Source organism: Poecilia formosa, unplaced genomic scaffold, assembly GCF_000485575.1.
Source record: "Poecilia formosa unplaced genomic scaffold, Poecilia_formosa-5.1.2 Scaffold174, whole genome shotgun sequence".
In the NCBI taxonomy this organism is placed as follows: Eukaryota; Metazoa; Chordata; class Actinopteri; order Cyprinodontiformes; family Poeciliidae; genus Poecilia; species Poecilia formosa.
In genome coordinates, this window is record NW_006800113.1 from 279665 (window position 1) to 299821 (window position 20157).

The window sequence follows — 20157 nt, forward strand, 5'->3', positions numbered from 1 at the left end:
CCGGTCAAAAGCTCCTCCCCCACGACTACACCTGTCATGTCCCCGGACCAATTTCAGTCATTTCTCAGGACTTAAAGACGAGGTAAGCAAGCAGCTCTTTATTATCCAAAAGACAGCTTCAATGTGAACTTTAACCATGTCGTAAAAGGAGTAGATCAGATTGACATTTGGAGCTTATTTACTCCTCTAACCTGATTTGTGTGGATGTTTTATTGCTGAGTTACCTGTATGTTTCCAGCCGGGGGAAGAGTACAAAGAGGACGGTGTCAGGTTGCAGGTGGAGGAAAGACATGTGCGCACACACGTTTGTGTGTGAAAGTGGCTTTTTATTACATACAAAATACTAAATAGCAGATTAAATTACAAGACTGATGCTGTTTTGGCTCTGGGTTGTGTGTGAGACCAGTGTACATGTTCATGTAATTTTTGGAATATAATATTAAAAAAAAAAACAAAAAAAAAAAACAAAGTATAAAAACTTGCAAAGGTTTAATTAAGAGCACAGATTAAGAGATTAAGAGTAGATTAAGAGTTCCTGATCTAACACTGTAACCTAAAAAGAAATTATTTTGTAACCTGAGACTTGCATCACAACCCTGCTTATACAAAATGCTGAGTCATGCTAGGCACAAACTTACCATGCCTGACCTAAACTTCTATTTCTGCCTTTCACGCTCCCTTTTGTTTGACAATCAAAAGACAATATGTGTTGATCTGTGTTATCTGCTCTGATATTTAGACATCATTTGCTATTTCTGTGGTTCTCTTTTCCCCATGGCTCCATCACCACAGCAGGAATAGACTAGATTAGCAGCAGGAATAAATAATCATTAATACAAGCCTTCAGATTACTTACTTTTAAACTTTTTTTCACATTACAGCCAGAATTGAAATTTAATTTTAATTTGAAATAGATGAAGAATAAATTCAATATATATGCAACACAGTGTGATTAAAAAACTAGCATTGAAAACTCAATCCTTACATGGACACGGTGGTGGCAGCATTATGCTGTTGGATTATTGTTTTTTGTTTTTCAGCAGGGACATTTGGCAGACTGGTAAGAAGATGGATAAAGCAATTAATTCTTAAGGCTTGAGAGTCTGAAATAGATCCGAACAAAATTTTAAAACTGCATAGTCAAAGTCCAAACCTGAATCTAATTGAGTTTGTGGGATTTGCCTAACTATTAAGGCCACTTCACAGTTACAAACAGCTTTATGTTTCCATAAAACAACTGATAAAATACAGTAGCCTGAGCTTGCATACAGTATGAAATCACTCTTTTATAAACAGAAGGTTTTTCGAGCTCTACAGTATAACTTGTAATTGCCAAAACACTGTAATTAAAGGTAAAGCAGCCTTTAATTGACCTGCAGGCAATCCCACTCACATGGCAACCACTGTGTTTTCCCAGCAACATGGCTACGTTCACCTAAAGACCTATTTCTCCCTGTTTGTGCTGATGCAGACTGATGTCATGTCAGTCGCAGCGTGCATTTTATTTTCAGGCTCTGTATAGCCGGAGGGACTTTGTAACGTCTGCCAAAGGTGACCACGGATGTTTCCATCGCTCTCATGCGATTTAACCACATACGCTGAGGCAGCTTCTTGGATTTAGCTTCTTGCGTTCAGGAAGTGCCGCTTTCTGTCATCGTAGTGCGGGAGGACTGGCTCTCGTTAAGCAGCCTCCCAGTTTTCCATGGGCCGCTGGCAGAAACATTAGAGAGTTTCGCCGGAGTCAGTGATGTGGGCCTGATGCTGTTTTCTGTGTTTATGAAACTGCTCTGTTTCATAATGTGCGAATGTAGTTGTACCGGGCTGGCTGGGATGGTCGCATGAGTCACTTCCTCATTACTGAAACACAGTTGGGTTAGTTACCTACTGGAAGGGCTAAGGTCATATTTGCCACAGTGAGCTGTCAGCATTATTCAAGCCAAGCCATTCATGTGGCTTATCTGCATGACGAGAAGTGTTGTCAACACTTTGGCTATCGACCTGGTCAGTCAACACAGACTCAAACTCCTTCTACTGGAGTGGAAGGGGCAATGCTGATAGAGGATAACCAATCACCAGGGAAGGACAAGCTAGAGTTATTTCTTCTGCTTTTGCTTCTCAAATATTTCAGATCATCAAATTTGAAATATCAGATAAAGAAAAACAAAAACAAAAAACACAAGTTTAAAAAAGAAAAAAGAAAAAAGAAATCTTTCAATTTGTGAACCAGAAAGGAAGTAGTGAACCTTTCCTAGGAGGTCCAGCCTACCAAAATTACTCCAAGAGCAAACCCACAAATCAAATGTCTTCAGCTAAAATCAATGTGCAGTGGGGCTGAATGAAAACAATTCTACAAAGTCATCATGTGTAAATACCAGATCATTAAATCCACAGTAGCGCTTATCACTGGGACTCCATCTGTTGTGGCTGCAATGTAGTCATAAGTGAGGTGAGCCACTTTTGTGCCAATAATAGAACTTATGTTAAACCGTAGAAGAGTCACCTAAAGCCTTTTTGGGATTTCATCATGGTAAAACCACATTTTCTGTGCTATTTCTCAGTCCTTTGTGGAGGTTTGGAACCAAACATAGATTGTTTTTGGCCCTTGGCCTAATGAAATTCATCACACAAACTCATCAAACCACCGCTAGTATCTCTACGTTCTCCAGGAGTGTTGGTTTTACATTCTTTCTTGACGGTTTTCCCCCCTTACTGAATAAAAAATACACTTTGTATTTACTCGAATTGTCTTTCACTGATCTGAAAATTGTATAATCTTATGCTTTTTAATCACATTTAAGTGAAGAAGTCCAGTCCATCTTATCCTCAAGCTAGTTTTTTTTCATACCTTTAATTCATTGATAGCAAAAACAGTTTGTTATCAGTGAAAGCAGAAGAAGGGCTCATTAGATGAGGTTTTCAGATAATCCCTCCCTGCATTCCTCCTTGGCCCGACTGCAGCCCAGAGTGTGAAGGACTGGGAGCCTCAGGCAGATTAGATGGATTAATTACTGTACAGTTGACCTCCTGGATAAAGGCATGACTTCTATGCTCTCATCCAAACTCTGGTTGACGTTGTAAAGAGTCGTTTGATGCATCTCCTACTCGAGAAAATCAAAGATGTGTAGCTTTTACAGCGTATACTGGAGTTCAGTTTTATTTCCTGCTATTGCAAAGGAGTGAAACTGTTAATATTGCTTCAGGGTCGAGTCCTCACGAGTCAACCCTCCAGGCTCTCACCAGTCCCATGATATGATGATTTATCCCCTCGACTTCAGGCTCAGTGATCAACAGGAATCTGGCTTTGTTTAGATCACTCAGGTCTGCCTGAGAGTCTGGTTTATAACAAGCTGAGGCTAGACGGGCAAAGGGAGAGAGACAGAGTCGGACCCACTTCTCTGTAAAATGATCAGGATGAGCAGGGTCTCAATTAATCCAGCTCATTAAGGCACCATCTCGAGGGTTTAGCGAGAATCCACAAACAGAGGTAAGTTCAACAGGAGGACAAGAGATGGTCTGTCAAATTTCAGCCAGGAACTGGTGTTTCATCATCTCCAAGTGGCTTTATCTCATTTCAATCAAATTGTTTGCTTCCACTTATGCGTCTGTCTTGGCATTTTTTCCTAGAATACTTTAGACTCAAGATTTCTCATTTATAATCCATACTTTGATTAGTTTTAGCAATTAGGATAAAGATGTTAGCTGAAATATACTATACTCACTCTCTTTACCTTGTTTAGTTGGCTAGTTTCTATATCTTTTCTGTGAACAAATTGTAACAATAAGGGAAAATGTTATGGCTTAAATCAAGCTAAGCTAACTGTCTGCTTACTTTAAGCCAGATTTTATCTCTTGTCAGAATGATCTTTGTACTTAATTTAAATTGCCTACTATTACTCTCTAATGTTTGGGACTGTAAAGCAGTCAGTGGTTGATATAATGTATCAAAATATCATGTTTTATCAACTTTCAAATTGTCATTATGTTTGCACTCTCAAGTTTCTTTTTATACTACTTTCTTGCTGTACCAGATGGCCACTCTGCTCAGAAATGCTTTATATGACCTGACTATGTGTTTCACACAGGAAGATTATTGGTGGCACACAACCTCCAACCTCGGAAAACAATAAACTTTAATGTAAATAACTCGCTGCTAAAAACATGCCAAAAGTTTATAAAATAGTGTTTGCAGTAACCACTAAGATAAGTTTGAGATGGCAACCATTAGCTTTACCCTGAAATAAACTGGATTTATTCCAAATTAAGAACATAGGAATAATCTACAGCAGGTAAGACACTCCATGTTTAACCTTTTTAAATGTTCATATTCCTTTGATACATCATAACAACCTCTACAAATGGATACTGTGGAGTATTTCTATAAATGGCTCGTGTGTAAGCTGCTAAACTGTTTACCTATTGAGGATTTGAGAAGCAGACGCAAGAAAGTCCAAGGAATTAGAGCTCTTAAACTAACCACACCAGGAATTGTAAATAAGAGTTTGATTAAATAATCTTGTTAATGTTAGTGTGGTGTGGATTTTTTTCTTTGTCCTCAGTTCAGATGATTAAAAGATGCCAGTATAAAGATTTTATTTCGAAAGCAAATGATTAAATCTTAAATTTTAGAAAATCTATACAACAATAAATCTTCTGCATGTATACAAATAGATTTAGCTTAATGTCAGCAAAGGAAGTAGGTGAGTATCTCAACTACTGCAGTCAGAAAGAGTTTAATCTTTTGTTGTCAAGTTGTACAATTCCTGAACAAACAGATATTCATGCTGAACAATAGCTGGGAGCAAAGACTCCCAACAGCTGTGTTTTCATCGTGAATCAGCAACTTTTACTGAATATGCATAAATAATATTAACATGAGTGAAATATTCAAAGGAAAGTACTGAAAGATTTTATTTGAAATAAAAAATACACTGCTTGCAGCTGAAGGGATGTAGACACCATTCATATCTCAGTAATGCTCACCATTCTAAAATAATCTCACCTTTATTTGAGCCTGAACTCACTTTGCATTCTTGCATGCGCCACATCCATGTAATTTCCTGTTCCCTGTAATGTTTCACTCTGGCCATAGTAATCTGTTGCAGAGAGTGTGTTTGCATGGGCCTTGTTAGCTTGCAGCTGGCGGCCGGATCGGGTCACAGTGAGCCAGATGGAAGGTGTTGGGTATCTTGTCTGTAGCTGCTAAACCAGAAGACATGGCAAACATGACACCTGCCTTTCAAACCATCTCTGACCTCATACACACACTTTTATATTGCTCAATCACAACTAAAATACACCCTTTTTTTATCTCTATTATTTAATTTATGCATGTGGATCCTCTTCTGATTTGAACAGCACCTCACTACTGGGATAAAGGGTGTGGAATTCAGTATTCTCATATTAAGGCTGCGTATCTTGATTTTGCCGTTGCGTAACCATCTTCTTGTAGTCCTTGTTAATATTAAGGAGTCAACTAAATGTCTGGGAATGAAAGGTTAATGCAAAAAGTGCCTCAAAGCTGCCAGATAAATTTTAGCTAGAGCATTCAAAAACTAGGTCAAGTCATAAGCTTCACTTTCAGGATCCAGTCTGCTGAGATAAGTGAATCTTTATCTTTTAATGTAGTGTGAGATTAACAGTGCTATTATTGGGACGTTGCTGAAATATTTCCATCTTGCATCGATTCTGTTGCAGCAGCACACATGCAGTAGACATGGAGCCATGGCAATGATTCCTCCTATGACACTCAAACAAACAGCAGTGCTTAACACACACACTGTAATGTATGGTGGAGGCTCTGTGGTACTGTGGGACCGTTTTCTCTTCCAAAGGCATCATATTTCAGTTTTCAGTGATTATTCTTGGGTTTTTCGACAAGGTGAAAATCCAAACCCCAAAGAAACGATCAAGTCAGCACAAATTAAGAACCGCAACTTTTTCAATACAGGAAAAATCATTGCAGTCGAAATGAGGCCGTGGTCATGCTTCTCCCCAATGTCTCTTACATGAACGTGACTGATTTTGCATCACTCTCTAAATCCGGAAGTAAAAACGTTTCCTTTTTTGCAAAGCAGCAGACTGCAAAAAGCAACAGAGTTTCTCAACACCTCTCACTGTACATCAGTGACCCAGTGCCCTTAGCACAACACACCTATAAAACTATCCATAAAGCACTTCCAAAGTGTGCATGGCTGCACTTTTTCTGAGTTACAGGCCATGGCGGGGCCTTTACAGAGGCTTGTCAAGGCAGAACGACAGAGGCTGTATTAAAGGACTCCTGGTGCCGAGGGGTTATTTAACCCCCGGGAATTCAAGCATTTGTGTGTGGAGAGGCTGCATGTGGAGAGCACACTTGTAGTTGAGGAATTCATGTATTGTTGAGACGTTTTAACGCTTCCTGGCTCTTGACCTTTAACATTTTGGCTTCCTTTGTGCAAAGTTTCCAACTAATGAACAATCCTGAAATAATCTGACATGCATTTGTATTGCTAGTTAATTGCAGACTTGAGCAGTATGTGGGAGTTTCTTTCCACAATGCAGAAGTCTTTTTTCTTTAGCTCAATTTAGTGCTTTAGTGTTGAAGTTTTTTGCTGTAAAGTTAGATTTTTTGTGACGGGGAATACAGCTTTACATTTGACTATTTTGAGGTTCTTTCACATCTTAAAGTTTTGTGTGTAGAAGAAATTATATTTTTGTTCTTCTGCCTCTAAAGTGTCTTCCTCTTTAAAATGTGGATCAAGATATGAGTTTAAGGTCGGACATTCTGGTTTTATTGACCACCTTTGCTTGTACAATGTGACATTTTTAGCAGCATTCAGCTTATCTTTAACACGTATCACCATAACCATAAAGATAACCTGCAAGCAAACAGAAATGTTTTAACTTTTGGTTTTAATGACTTCCTTAACTTTTCAAGTGCTGGTGTTCATGTCACAACTGACGTCCCTATACAGTATGTGATGCATGGTGTTTATTTTCATGGTGACTTTACCCATTTTGCATGAGCAAAAACAAAGTACAATTTTTCAAATGCTGCGTTTAATATTATACAATTATTACAAATAAGCTGGAGGGTGTCTGTTAATCCATGCGAGTGTGGCTGAGTTCTCCGTAGTGCAAACTTTTTTGGAGGAAAACAGTTGGAGACAGACTTGGAAAGTGTAACATATTCTATTGTACTGTAAAACGAGCTATACACATAAATTATGAGTGCTGTAAGAACCAACAGCTCTTAGCAGTCAATATTAGCAAGATTATCGGAGCAGTATCATGCTTTCCATGTTTATGGATTGATAAAGTGGATTGAAGTCAGTCACCTGACTTCAATCCAAACTTCTGTTTCTTTTTAACAATGAAGAGTGAGTTAAAAAGCAGAACTTCCTGGTCGCCAGTGCCGTAAGGACTAATAGTTTATCATGGTTACGGTTCTCAGAAAGCATGAAGACTATAATTAATATCAGATTGCACAAACAAATGGGTTACTCTTTTCTTGAGATCGCTGTATTATTCTCGAAACTGGAGACCTGACATGCATGACTGCTCGTTTGCACAGGTTACAGTACGAGCTCTTTTATTCTTGCCCGTGATTTATGCTGCAAATAATGTTGCTTAATATGTTCAAGCAATGGAATGTGATTTTCTGAATGAAGTCCATAGAGCAGGCTGTTAGCAAGAGACTGCATTGTGTTACTGAAGCTATAAAGGCTCTGCTGATTGGGCACAGGTAATGACACAGTCCATTAAAAATGCTTATAGCTGAAGTACACCAGCTCTACAGGCTCAGGTCCAAACAAGATGCTGGAAAAACTTTCCAATGTGGCACAAAATAAAATAAAAAAATACTTTCTCCACAGTGAAACCCTTATTGCCAATAATTTCAAAAGCTTGACAGCAGTGTTTGTCACCAAGTGTTAGGATCTGTGTTTTCTGTGTAGTTTTTCTGTGTTAGTCCAGTTTCCCCTGTGAATCTGTCTTCCCTGTTGATTGCTCCCAGCTGTATCCCGTTCCCTGATTACCTTCCCTGTGTATTTAACCCCACCTGTTGTCTTTGTCTGTGTCGGATCCTCGTCGTGTCTCACCCTCGTCTCACGTCTGTGTCTGTTCCTGTGCTGCCAGTGATTTTCTGTTGTTCCTCCTGGTTTATCATTAAATTATCTCTTATCATGACTACCTGGGATTCCCGGCGTCTCTCTCACCGCTCTCCTCAACCACACATCATGACACCAAGAAGGGCACAACCAGTTAGGTTGCTTTTACACATAGGGTCACACTACTTTGAGTAATTTACCATTTAAGTTTTACCTATTTTTACTGGGGTGTCTGAGTTTTGTACCCGAGTCGTTCACAAGTCTGTGTTGCTCAAAAATTAAAGTAGAGCAGAATCAAAACCAACTTTAATGTCTCCCAAATTATGAAAAAGCATTAGTTTTTTGTTTGTGTTTTGTTTTTTTTGTTTTTTTCAAATGCACTAGCTAAGCTTCAGCTCCCTGAAACTTATTGTACGTATCTTTGTTTATTTGAGCTATATTTTGTAGTGCTAAGCAAGCAATAGGCAGAAGTTGAAGCATTAAGACCCTGAACCTCCTCATTTGCATAATGAGCCAGAAATGCATACAGTAAAATAAAAATGGGTGACAAAAAATGTCAAAAGAACAAATGGAAATAAAAAACACTTGTGTTGAAAAATATATGAAAGTTTTAAAATAGAGAAAAAATATACATTTTAATAACAGTAGAATTTATATTGTGTACTTTAATATATAATTTGTTAGAACTAAGCTGAAAAAATGTGGTAAATTAAACTGAAAACATGAGGCATATTTCTCTTTTTTTAATTAATTGGTAGTTTTAAGTGTACTGATTAATTTATTGAACCCTTAATATATTTCTGCTTTTGTTTTTAATCATGTCACTTTCGGTCCTCCATACAAACGCACTGCAGCGAATCGGGAAGCCTTTGCTCACTCCTTTTTGTTTATTATGTCACAAAAGACGCCTTTTATGCGTTTTGCTTCAATTTTATCCCACTCCTGCCTGATTACACACAGAATAGGAAGGAGGATTCATATTAACAAGTAACATAGAGGAAAAGTATTCCCTTGTCAAGTTGCTGCGCAGGTTGCGGAACCAACAAAAACTAGAGACAAAGTCGTCATCAAGGGCGGCATCTCTGAAGTTTTGAAACAATGAGAGGGTAGGGGGAAAAGAGCACTCAATACCCATGATGCCGCGCGGTTCATTTTGTAACCTGTTTATATTGCCGGTCTTTCGAATGGACTCTGAAACACACAGTCAAGAGTGTAAATTTGGTTCCTAGTCGCTGCTGAAGCCCATTCCCGGAATAGACCATTTCAGCGCGCACGTGGGGGGGTGGCCGAGGTGTGGAGAACCACCGGAAACGCAGAGGTAGGCGCTGTCATGTCCAGTTGTCTACATTTTGTCTTTTCATACCGCTTCCAGAGCGAAAACTACCGTGGAGGCTCTGCGGTCTATAGCGTGAGGCGGGATTTGGAGGAGCATCCCGAGCCTTAAACACGCCTCTGCTGCTCAGTCATGCACCGACACCTTTACAGGACGTGTATTACTTATGATTTCATACTGTAGAGGTGGCAGGACCCTCGAATAACGCTCACAACCTCATTATTGTGTGTATTTGAGCGGATAGTGACATTGGCGTTATGAAAGGTGGTTTGGACTTGTTACATCAGCGTTATTTGATCACATGGTTCGTAACGGAGCGACGAGGATGAAAAACGAACTGAGGTCACCGGAATATATGAGGAAGTTGCGCAAAAACCAGATTCTCAGTGCAGCATCCTTCAACAAACACTTGACACTACAGATAAAAAGTGCCACAAGCAGTTTGAGAGGCTTTACATCAAATAAAGTGTCAAAAGAATGAAGGGCCCTTCAACTTCTTCACATTTTATGTTAGACACGTAGCAAAACGTGGTTCTGTTACAAAGAAAGCTGTTGAAAGAAAATTATAAGTAACATTTGCAGTTTGTCAGCAGTGATGTAAGGGAAGAAAAACGTGCAAAAAAAGCTTAAACTCTTGCGCCTTTGTTAAAAAAAAGTGAGTAAAAGCAAACATAACAGTAAAAACGTAGCGGTAGCATCATTCTGTGGGGATTCTCTTCAGAGAAGCTGGTTAAAGTTAATAGGAAGGTTGATGGAGCTAAATATAAGAAGCTAAAAATCTGTGATTATATTTAACTGATATGTCAAAATAATCTGTGAGAAGCACTCTTTTATGGTGTACAGTGAATATAGCAGTTACTACTACCTTAAACATAGTGCCAGAGCTGCAATGGTGTGGTTTAGATCCAGGCATATCCATTTAATAAAATGGCCTAGTCAAAGTCCTATAGGTGTAATTCCAATTGAAAATCTGTCAATACTTGAACATTGATTTGACTGAGCTCTTTTGCCCAGAAGAATTGGCAAATATCTTAGTTTCCAAACGTCCAAAACTGCTTCTACAAAAGTATTGACTCACAGGGGACTGAATACAAATGCGCACCACACTTTCCAGATTCTTATGTGTAAAAATAAAACAAAACAAAAAAAACAAAGTAAACCATTGTACGCTTTTCCCTCCGCCTCTGGTCTGCTGTATAAAATCAGAATAAAATAAAGTAGAATTGTGAAAATGTGAAAAGGTTCAACAGAGTCTTGCCAATGATTATTTTGGCAAGATTCTGTAATCTAAAAATTGCAAATGGAAAACCGGCAAAAGATAACAATGGAAGCATTAATAATACTAATGTATCACAATAATAAACAGAAAGAGTCCCAAATATTATTTAAAAAAATAGATTTTTTTCAAGTTAGGATTAAAATATGAGTAAAATGCATAAGTAGAAGACTTTCTAAACAAAAATTAGCATTCTTAAGCATAATGCTTGAAACATTTCCATTTACAAAAGCAGCACTTATTCTTTGCGGTGCATGAGAAGTGGACAAATTTAGTCATTTGATGTCCTGCGGACGTCTGATAACGGACACACACCCACAGCAGTTGTCCTTGGGACTCACGCAGCTCAGATAAGAAAAGCAGCCGAACCAACAGTCAGACATCCTCCCAGCTTTTACTTTCTCTTGCTCAGCTGCTACAATGTGAGTTCTTCTGGCTCTTCTTGTTCCTTTACGAGTCGAAATGTTTCTTCTGACTGCTTCAGCTGCAAGATGTGCTCGTCTCCTGCTTATTTGTCTTGTTTTCTTCCCGCCTCAGGGGTGTGTGTGTGTCCCTGCCAGATCCGGTGATGGCCGACCAGCCTCTCTCCCAGCCGGCCGACCAGCCGCTGACAAAGTTCCCCCACGCCGGCCTCCCCAGGAGGAAAGAAGCCCTGGGAGACGGCCTGCAGGCCCGGGGCCAGTGGGCCAGCAAGGCCGAATTCCTCCTGGCGGTGGCCGGGCAAATCATCGGGCTGGGCAACGTCTGGAGGTTTCCATACCTCTGCTATAAAAATGGAGGAGGTGAAGAGAAAAACGATTTTATTTTATTTTATTTTTTTGCATTTTCCGTTGTTGTTGTTTTGCAGATCTCTTTAACCTCTTGTTTGTGTGCAGGCGTGTTCTTTGTCCCCTACCTGCTGTTCCTGGTGCTGTGTGGCATCCCTCTGTTCCTCCTGGAGACCTCTCTGGGGCAGTTCACCAGCCTGGGAGGGGTCAGCGCCTGGAGGACCATTTGCCCCTTATTTGGAGGTGATCCTATTTTTAAGTCATCAGTACATGCATTAATGCATGTACACAAACAGTACATGCATTAATGCATGTACTGTTTGTGTTTGGAATGAAAAGTGATTTTGCATGAATTACTACATTAATGCGGCGTAGCATGGAGGCGATCAGTCAGGTTGCTTCAGTAACAGCTGTCAACTCATCTGCATTTATCTGTTTTGCTTTTGCATCTTTTCCCACCACACTTTTTCCTTCCACTAAGCTTTCAGTTAATGTGCTTAAATATAGCAATCTGTGTAACTTTTGTGCAGCAGTCTTACTAATACCAATTTTTTTATCTTTCTTTTTGGATTTGTTTGATATTCTACTATCCCGTCATTCAGGATATCAGCCCCTCTCAAGAGTGAAATCAAATAAATCCCTTTTAAGCTATTAAAGAGAAACTACCAGCTGTCTAAAATCTCATTTAACTGTTCCATGCATTTTATTTTGCTGCTGCAGCTTCTCTTCTTTTGGGTTATCGGCCCCTCAGAAGCTCTAGACGATATAAAACAAACTTATCTGAGCAGGAAATTGGGGGATAAAAAAATAAGTCCTCGGTTGTATGGGAACGTCTAGCTCCACTTTGCAAACACAGGGGAGGGAAGAGAGGATGATAACCTTGACTTTAGGCACAGATTTGGAAGAGTTCAAACACAGAGGTAACATCTTAGAACACTGGACCCTGTTTTTGTATGTTAGAGAAAAGACAAATACAAATGCATGCTGATCTTTCAGATTTTTATTTGTACAGAACATAAAAAGCAAGCTATTTTGTGTTGGGTTATTGCTTAAAAATATATTTGTTTTGTCCTTTGTGTGCTTTTTGCACCTCGGAGAGAAAATTGAAAACTTTGCTTTGCCTTATGCCAACTCCCAGAACAAAGAGATTTGTTCTTGTCCACGTGCGTTTCTCTCTGGTCCGCACTTTTCAGTAGCAGATTAAAGGACTGAATTTCATTAGCAGACTCAACAAACAAGCTCTTTATCCAGACAAAACAGCCTTCTGTCCGTAACCCACTCAAGATCATCAGATCCTTCATTCCTAATGAAGATACACGAGGTGTGGGCTGCAAGCCTGAAAGCTGCAGTAAAAAAAAAAAAAAGACGCTTTCATCTCAAACCCAAGTGACTTGGAAGTGATGTAACCTTCTTGTCGTGTCCCTGCAGGTCTCGGCTACGCCAGCCAGGTGATGATCCTGCACGGCTGCGTCTACTACATTGTCATCCTGGCCTGGGCCCTCTTCTACCTGTTCTACAGCTTCCAGGCCGAGCTGCCTTGGTCGCACTGCAACAACACGTGGAACACGGGTCGGTGACGGCGTCGCAAGCTGCCGGTGAAGCGGTTTTGTAGAAATTTTAAAGGTGGACGTGTTGGTACTTTTTGCAGACGCGTGCTTCTTGTTCGATAAATACAACCAGACTGCCAACGTGAGCAGCCTGCTTGTGAATGCCACCTCACCGGTCATGGAGTTCTGGGAGTAAGTGTAGAAAAGCCGGCATGCCGTTTACAGGTATAGTCGGATTGATGTCATCCTCATGCGTGTGTGTGTGTGTGTGTGTGTGTTCCAGACGGGAAGTGCTCCGCCTCTCAGGATCTTTAGATGAGCTGGGTCCGGTCAGCTGGAAGCTGGCTCTGTGTCTGGCCGTCGTCTGGCTCGTCTGCTACTTTTGTGTCTGGAAGGGTGTGAAGTCCACCGGAAAGGTCAGCAGCAAACTGATAACATTGTTTTGCACTTACAGCTCTCATAAATACATTTATTCATTAAATGATTACACCGAAGTCGAAATGTAACGGAGTTAAAACCGAAAGGATTCACGGTTCATTACCCCGGTACAAACTGTTTGTTCATTTATCGGTCTCTTATGAAACAAAGTATATCCAGTTGAAACCAGATATTTATATCTTCTTTATAAAACAACACATGGTTCTTATTCTCACTAGCTGCACTTCCGTTGACCATAAATTTGTTCATATTGGAGTAACGGAAAATAAATTTACCTAATCAAAACACGTCAACTATCGAAATCAGTGTAGTCCATAGAACTGCGATAGAAACACTTTTTCAAATAACAAAAGTGTTGCATCCCTGAGGAAAATGTGAGACCATCAAAAAACAGAAACACTGAAGCAAAAGGCAGCCTGGAAACATAACAATGACTCAAAATATAAGTCAATCTTCCAGGAAATGCCTGAGCCGTGACGAATGTTTTGTAGCGTCTTTTCGCTTTCCGTAAGCTGCTGGTTTTCTCTGCCAAGCCGGAACGCTCACATTTAGTCGGACACAATTACACCCAGTACCCCAACGCTCTCTAATTACTGGGTCAATCATCTTCTACTCCAATTAAGCCTGGGAACCAGCCTCCAAACCCCAACTCAGCCAGCGCATCATTTTCAGCACGCATTGCTCAGGAGTCCTTTCAAAATGTTGTTTTGTTTTTGTCCTATTGAGTACTTTTATTTAATTTTCTGTACCTATTCCAGCTGAAGAAGTGAATAAAGACGGGTTTATGTAGCGTTTGCGTGTCTTTCAGGTGGTGTACCTGACGGCCACCTTCCCCTATGTCATGCTGATTGTGCTGCTGGTGCGCGGCGCCACGCTGCCTGGAGCCACCCAGGGCATCATTTACTACCTCAAACCCAACATCACCCGCCTGGCTGACCCTCAGGTGCACAAACACCCCTCATATTGTACAGATTTATAAGAAATTGTATTTAATTCTATCCATTCATTCCCTCTTCTTCTTCTCTCTCTAGGTATGGATGGATGCTGGTACCCAGATATTTTTCTCTTATGGAATCTGCTTGGGAAGTCTCACAGCCTTGGGCAGCTACAACAAATACAACAATGACTGCTATAAGTGAGACTCACACACACACACACACACACACACACACACACACACACTGAAATGTAAGATGTTAGCTCCCACCGGTCAGATGGCTTCCAGAAGGAATGGCAGGAATGGGCAGAGAAAACACTCCGACACAGCCACACCTCAAAGAAAATCCCTCACTGCCATGTTTCCCACAGTCTCTCGTTCCCACACACACACACACACACACACACACACACACACACACTCTCAGCCCTGAGCGCCTCCACAGTCTCCACATCCATCTCTTGTTTTGCAAAACTGAATTTTTTCTGTGCTCAATCATGGGGCGTTGCATCATGTTCCTTGTTTGTTTCCAGGGACTCCTTCATGCTGTGCCTCCTGAACAGCAGCACCAGCTTCCTGGCCGGTTTCGCCATCTTCTCGGTTCTGGGCTTCATGGCTGAAGAGCAAGGCGTTGACATAGGCGCTGTGGCTCAGTCAGGTGAACGCCGGCTTTCAGAGGCACAAAGTCTTTTAACACGTCGTCGTCTGATCCTTCTGAACTCTGAAGAAGCTCTGCGGACATTTTGCACAATTTGGTTTTGAATTTAAAACCAATTTAGCATCATCGTCTTATTTAGTTGAATCCAAATAGGCAGAATTAAGCAAAATGAACTCTTAAAAACTAATGCTTCTTTTTTTTTTTTTTTTACAATTAATAAGAATAACTAACACACTTCCTTCAAAGCATGCAGCAAAAGTTAACCCTTTTTATTTGCTTGTTTTAGGGTTGTTGTTTTTTTTCTTTTTCTTTATACATAAAAAATAATAGTGCATCAAAGTCAATGTTTCTTACAATTATTTATACATTTAAGGGCTTAATAACAATAATCAAATGTTTTTATCGAAATTATTTTAGTATTTTATAGAATGTTGATAAAAAGCAGAGCTGTGTGAACGTACTCACACTTTAAGGGTTAAAATCCCAAAAATATTACTTATATCAATCAGTATTTAAGAATAGGTTTAGGAAGTTGACTTGTGCTGAAACTGAAAACAATAAATACATTTTTGGAGCATCATTTGCAAAACTGACATAATTTCCTAATGATTTCAAGTGTGATTTATTTACTTTCTGATGTTTAAGAAGACTGATGTGCTGCAAGTGGGAAGAAAATCTACATATACACAGCATTATAAACCTATTAATGGTCAAAATTGCAGCAGTAGTAATAAAAGCAGTTGTGTTAATGCCTTTCTATGGTGTGTTGTGACAGGACCCGGTCTTGCCTTCATCGCCTACCCGAGAGCCGTCGCCATGATGCCCGTTCCTCAGCTCTGGGCCGTCTGCTTCTTCCTCATGATCATCATGCTGGGTCTCGACACGCAGGTAGGCGCTCTCTTCTTTCGTATTGTAATGTGACGTCAGCGGAATGTGTATCTGTCAGCTCACACACACACGCAAACATTTTCCTCTCCCCTGGGATCCAGTTCGTGAGCCTGGAGGCTCTCATGACTTCGGTGACGGACCTGTACCCCCACGTGATCCGGCGTGGATACCGCAGAGAACTGCTGCTGCTGTTTGTGTGCGTCGTGTGCTTCCTGATTGGGCTGGTCATGGTCACACCGGTGAGTTTTATGCGACTGCGGTGTCACATGACCTCAATGAGTTTATTGAAATTCATTAATGATGACTCTGCAAAGTCATTTTCTATAAAAAGTCTGATTTCTGCAAAATAAGAGCTACAAAAACAAGACGCCCATGCTTTTTCTGAGTCGTTTTCTTCCATGACATGGAACTAAGGAGTCTTGCTGTTGTTTTTCTCTCTGTTCTCTCCATATGTTTCCGCCTCGGACAGGGTGGTCTCTATGTGTTCCAGATCTATGACCACTTCTCCTGCAGTGGAGCCAGCTTGCTGCTTCTCTCCATCTTCCAGTCTCTGGCCATTGGCTGGGTCTATGGTATGAATCCAGCTCTTCTGCACCAATTGTAACATTCAAGTCAGGGTAGAAATCGGTGACAGTATCAATGTCAGCTTTTTGCCTGACATTGTATGATGTAAAATTACCCCATGTCTCCCTGAACACAGCATTTTCATGGTGAAGCATGGTGCTGGCAGCATCATGGAGTGAGAGACAGGAAAACACTTAAAAATACAGCCAGAGATGCAATGGAGTGCTGGTGTCCTAGTCAAAGTCCAGAGCAATCCAGACTTCTTTTATCTCTGGCAAAAGTTTGAAACATCTTCATTGTTTTCTGTTTCCGTTGAAGCTAATGCTAACTAGCTGCTAGCATACACTTGCTAGCTAGCTAGCATTTTTGCATCTACCATGGGTAAGCTTAGATTTATTGCCAGATGACTGGATGACATTTGTCTTTGCCTCTGGCTCGTCTCTGTTGCCAACCCTTGGATGCTACGATCATTATGTGCAAAAAATCTGAGCACTGCTTCTATTTAAAATATGCAAATTTTTTTGTAAATTTATGTCATGATGTAGACGTAAAATTTCCAAAAAGCCTCAAGTTTGAGTTGGTGAAACCTGCAGAAACTGAGTGTCTAAATGTGCAAAGCTGAAAACTTGCATCCAAAGTATTTATCCTACATGTGTACACCACACTTTTCAGGTTTTCATAATGTTGAAAATTGTATCATTTTCCTTCATCTGCTCTTTGTGTTGTTGTCCCTTAAAATCTCAGGGGTGTAAATACAGCTGCAGTGCTCTATAAATAAGGAGTCATTTATTTAATAACGTTTTTCCATACTGAGCTGTTTTCCCTCCTCCTCTTCATTTTTTTCTTATCTTATTTAATGCATCTATTCCTCTCTTATTTAACTTTTATAAATTTTCCCCCCTCCCAGTTAAATTTCTGTCAGAATTAGATTAAAATGCTTTCATTGATGAATGTGGTCGGCTCTGATAGAAGCTGTCCACCTCCCCTCCTCCTACATTCCACTTCCAGTCAGGAGTCGGTGTATTAATCTGGCTGCAGTCTTCCTCTGCTGTCAGGAGGCTGGCTCCTGGCCAGATCCCCCGTCTGTCTGTCTCCTCCGGGCCCTAAATCTGCCCCTGGGCCCCTCTCAGGCTCAAGCCAGCGGCCCCAGGTAGCCTCTATCTCGGGCAGAAATTGGTCTCCTAAAGCGGCACGAGACTCCGTCGACTTAAACGAGAGATGGGGGGGAAGTTGTATTTTCACAATTAGCTCAGCCAGGTTAATGTTCAGCATTTAACTTTACAGCTGTTGGAGGAAAGCGATGAATTGTTGTTGCGGGGGATCAGAAAAAAGCCGAATCGGTTCACGTTGTGTGTTTTTGTTTGGGTACGAAGCCAGACAGGTTTTATCGCTCTCCCAGCAGTTGAGTCGGCGGCTTTTGGGTAACACAGCGGTCAGGGCTCTCGGCTCGTTTACAGCTGTGGGAATCTACTGTTTTTAAGGACTCTACTTAACATATAGTCAAGGAGTGCATTGGTTTGAACAGGTGACACCAACTGCTGAATAAACTCTTTTTTTTTTTTCCTCATGTCTTTTTCTCGCTTTCTCTGCCGCCAAGTAAAAGACAGCAGAATCTAAACTCTTTTTGTTGTTACCGTGTTCTTGTTCATCAGGAGCCGAGCGTTTCAGTGGCAACATCAGAGATATGACGGGCTGCAGCCCCCTGCCTGTCTTCAAGCTGTGCTGGAAGTACCTGACTCCGGCCGTGTGCACTGTGAGTAACCTCTGCCTGTTGGCAAACCGGACCAAAAACCTCAGTCAGAACCTTGAAGGCCCACCAAAATGTCTGGACCTCTGTGTGGTAGACAAAAAAGGAAAAACTCTCTTTATGCAGAAAATTGTGATGAGGAGGCTGAAATAAGGTATGCAACAGCAACAATTTGTGGCTTATTTGTGGCTTGAGCAGAATTCCTCGTCTTTCTAATTTAATTTTTATAGATTTCCAGCCTGGAAAACTGTGGGAATGGAAAGCTTTGTGCATTACCAGACTCTATTTCCCATCTGACTGTGCAAAATATATACTTTTTCCATCTTTTAACCACTCCTCCTTATGTCCATCAGTCCAATCATCCATTCAAACATTTATCCATACATTCATTGAACCATCCAGTCAACCATTTCTCTGATCAAAACACTCCATTCTCAGTCTGTGTCCAAACATTCATCTAGTCATAGGTTAGGTATTTAAAGTGTTGCCTCTCCAAAAATATCTTCAATAAATTCAGTCTTCTTTAGTATTTCTACTTAAAATGGGGAAATTAATTGAAATTTAAGTCTAGAAAACGTTTGAATTTGGACATTAACACCCTGCTTGAAGCCAGGTTGATCCGTTTCCATACGGTTCTCTGTTATCTGGACGGCCTCCACTGCATCGCAGATCAGTGCCAAGTTTACAACATTCCTCCAGTAGTTGCTGTCAGGGGAAAAAAAAAGCCATTATTCAAGGTAGTTGGGTGCAGCCTTGTAAAAATGGGAAAAATCCCGCCTGACTGCTGCCGTCTGTTGTGGAAGCGGCTGAGGAGCAGCGCTGCTTTGCATTCCAACGAAGGAATCCATCTGTTGTTGTTGGAGGTTCGTCTGGAGAAGGAGCGTGATCTCATTGTCCAACTGCATCATGGAAGGTTTTTTAGCACATTACCAAGGACAGGTACGGGCGTCCTTCAGCCCTTACTGAATGACTCCAATAAAAGTCTTTATTCCACTTTGAGCATGTTCCACAATCTTTCTACGAGAGTCATACAGTTAACATCCTTTACCTTCCACATAACTGAATTGTTCTCTGACAATCCACAATGAACAAAGTTTAGTTGTTACATTGTTTTTCCCATTAGGTGTCTCCGCAGGCTGCAAGCTGAGCCAGACTTTAGAAAGTGCTTATAGGGGCAGTAGTCCAGGGTGTCAATTTGTTGAGGGGTGCCACAGATTATTTTTTTTTAAACGAAAGCATATTTTTATGTCATCGTACTTTATATAAGTACAGTTCATACCTAGTTAACTTCCCAGATGGTACTCTATCCACCATGAAGAGATGAAAACTAGCATTAGCTGTTAGCATAATGTTAAACCGTTTCAGCTGCAGGGCATATTTACGACATCTGTGATGTTTTTCACCAAATTACAAAAGTAATGCCTTTTTAAAACTTTTGTCAGCTGTTAGATGTAGCTTAGCATGCTAGCTTGACATTTATTGATTCTAACCAGAAAACAAAGCACAAGTTAAAGTGTTTGAGAAACTTTTTTTGTTTCCTCTCATGGGCATGGAATAGTTTGCATCAAGAAGCATCTAAAAAAAATGAAAAAATATCCACAGAATTTATTTTTTTTTTGCTACACACAAGATCCACATATTGATGTTATTTGGTGTCATTTTACATTTTTAGTTCTTATCTTTTAACCCTTTCTTCAACAATTCATCAAAGAGTCTGTCCCTCCATCTTCTTTCAGGCTACCTTTATTTTCTCCCTGGTGCGTTGGTCTCCTCTGAGCCTGGGGAAAGGACTGGTGGCTCCGGTCTGGGCCATCACGCTCGGCTGGATCCTGACCCTCTCCTCGGTCTCCCTGCTCCCCATCTGGGCCGTGTACGCGCTGGCCACCACTCCAGGAACCCTGCCGCAGGTGACTTT

General features: G+C 40.7%; 1 protein-coding gene and 1 long non-coding RNA gene across 5 annotated transcripts in view; one reads left to right on the top strand and one right to left on the bottom strand.

Moving 5' to 3' along the window:
- The window catches only part of LOC103147101 (sodium- and chloride-dependent GABA transporter 2-like), a 23175-nt gene continuing 3018 nt past the window's right edge, over nucleotides 1-20157 (top strand). The window contains exons 1-14 of one of the 4 annotated variants that reach the window (XM_016678121.1): nucleotides 1-82; nucleotides 11234-11478; nucleotides 11572-11706; nucleotides 12892-13032; nucleotides 13112-13202; nucleotides 13294-13426; nucleotides 14257-14391; nucleotides 14480-14583; nucleotides 14919-15043; nucleotides 15819-15931; nucleotides 16033-16170; nucleotides 16401-16503; nucleotides 18148-18248; nucleotides 19979-20149. In XM_016678121.1, coding sequence (XP_016533607.1) covers nucleotides 11265-11478; nucleotides 11572-11706; nucleotides 12892-13032; nucleotides 13112-13202; nucleotides 13294-13426; nucleotides 14257-14391; nucleotides 14480-14583; nucleotides 14919-15043; nucleotides 15819-15931; nucleotides 16033-16170; nucleotides 16401-16503; nucleotides 18148-18248; nucleotides 19979-20149 — 1704 coding nt within the window. In that variant the 5' untranslated portion in view covers nucleotides 1-82; nucleotides 11234-11264. Of the gene's footprint in view, nucleotides 83-3347; nucleotides 3485-9150; nucleotides 9406-10944; nucleotides 11119-11233; nucleotides 11479-11571; nucleotides 11707-12891; nucleotides 13033-13111; nucleotides 13203-13293; nucleotides 13427-14256; nucleotides 14392-14479; nucleotides 14584-14918; nucleotides 15044-15818; nucleotides 15932-16032; nucleotides 16171-16400; nucleotides 16504-18147; nucleotides 18249-19978; nucleotides 20150-20157 lie in introns of those variants that run through there. The other 3 variants (XM_016678122.1, XM_007565274.2, XM_007565272.2) reach the window with 3 other exon arrangements.
- Nucleotides 12887-20157, bottom strand: part of LOC107837781 (uncharacterized) — a 22892-nt gene continuing 15621 nt past the window's right edge. Inside the window, exon 2 of the long non-coding RNA XR_001663826.1 lies at nucleotides 12887-13009. This is a non-coding gene — a long non-coding RNA (uncharacterized LOC107837781). The remainder of the gene's footprint in view (nucleotides 13010-20157) is intronic.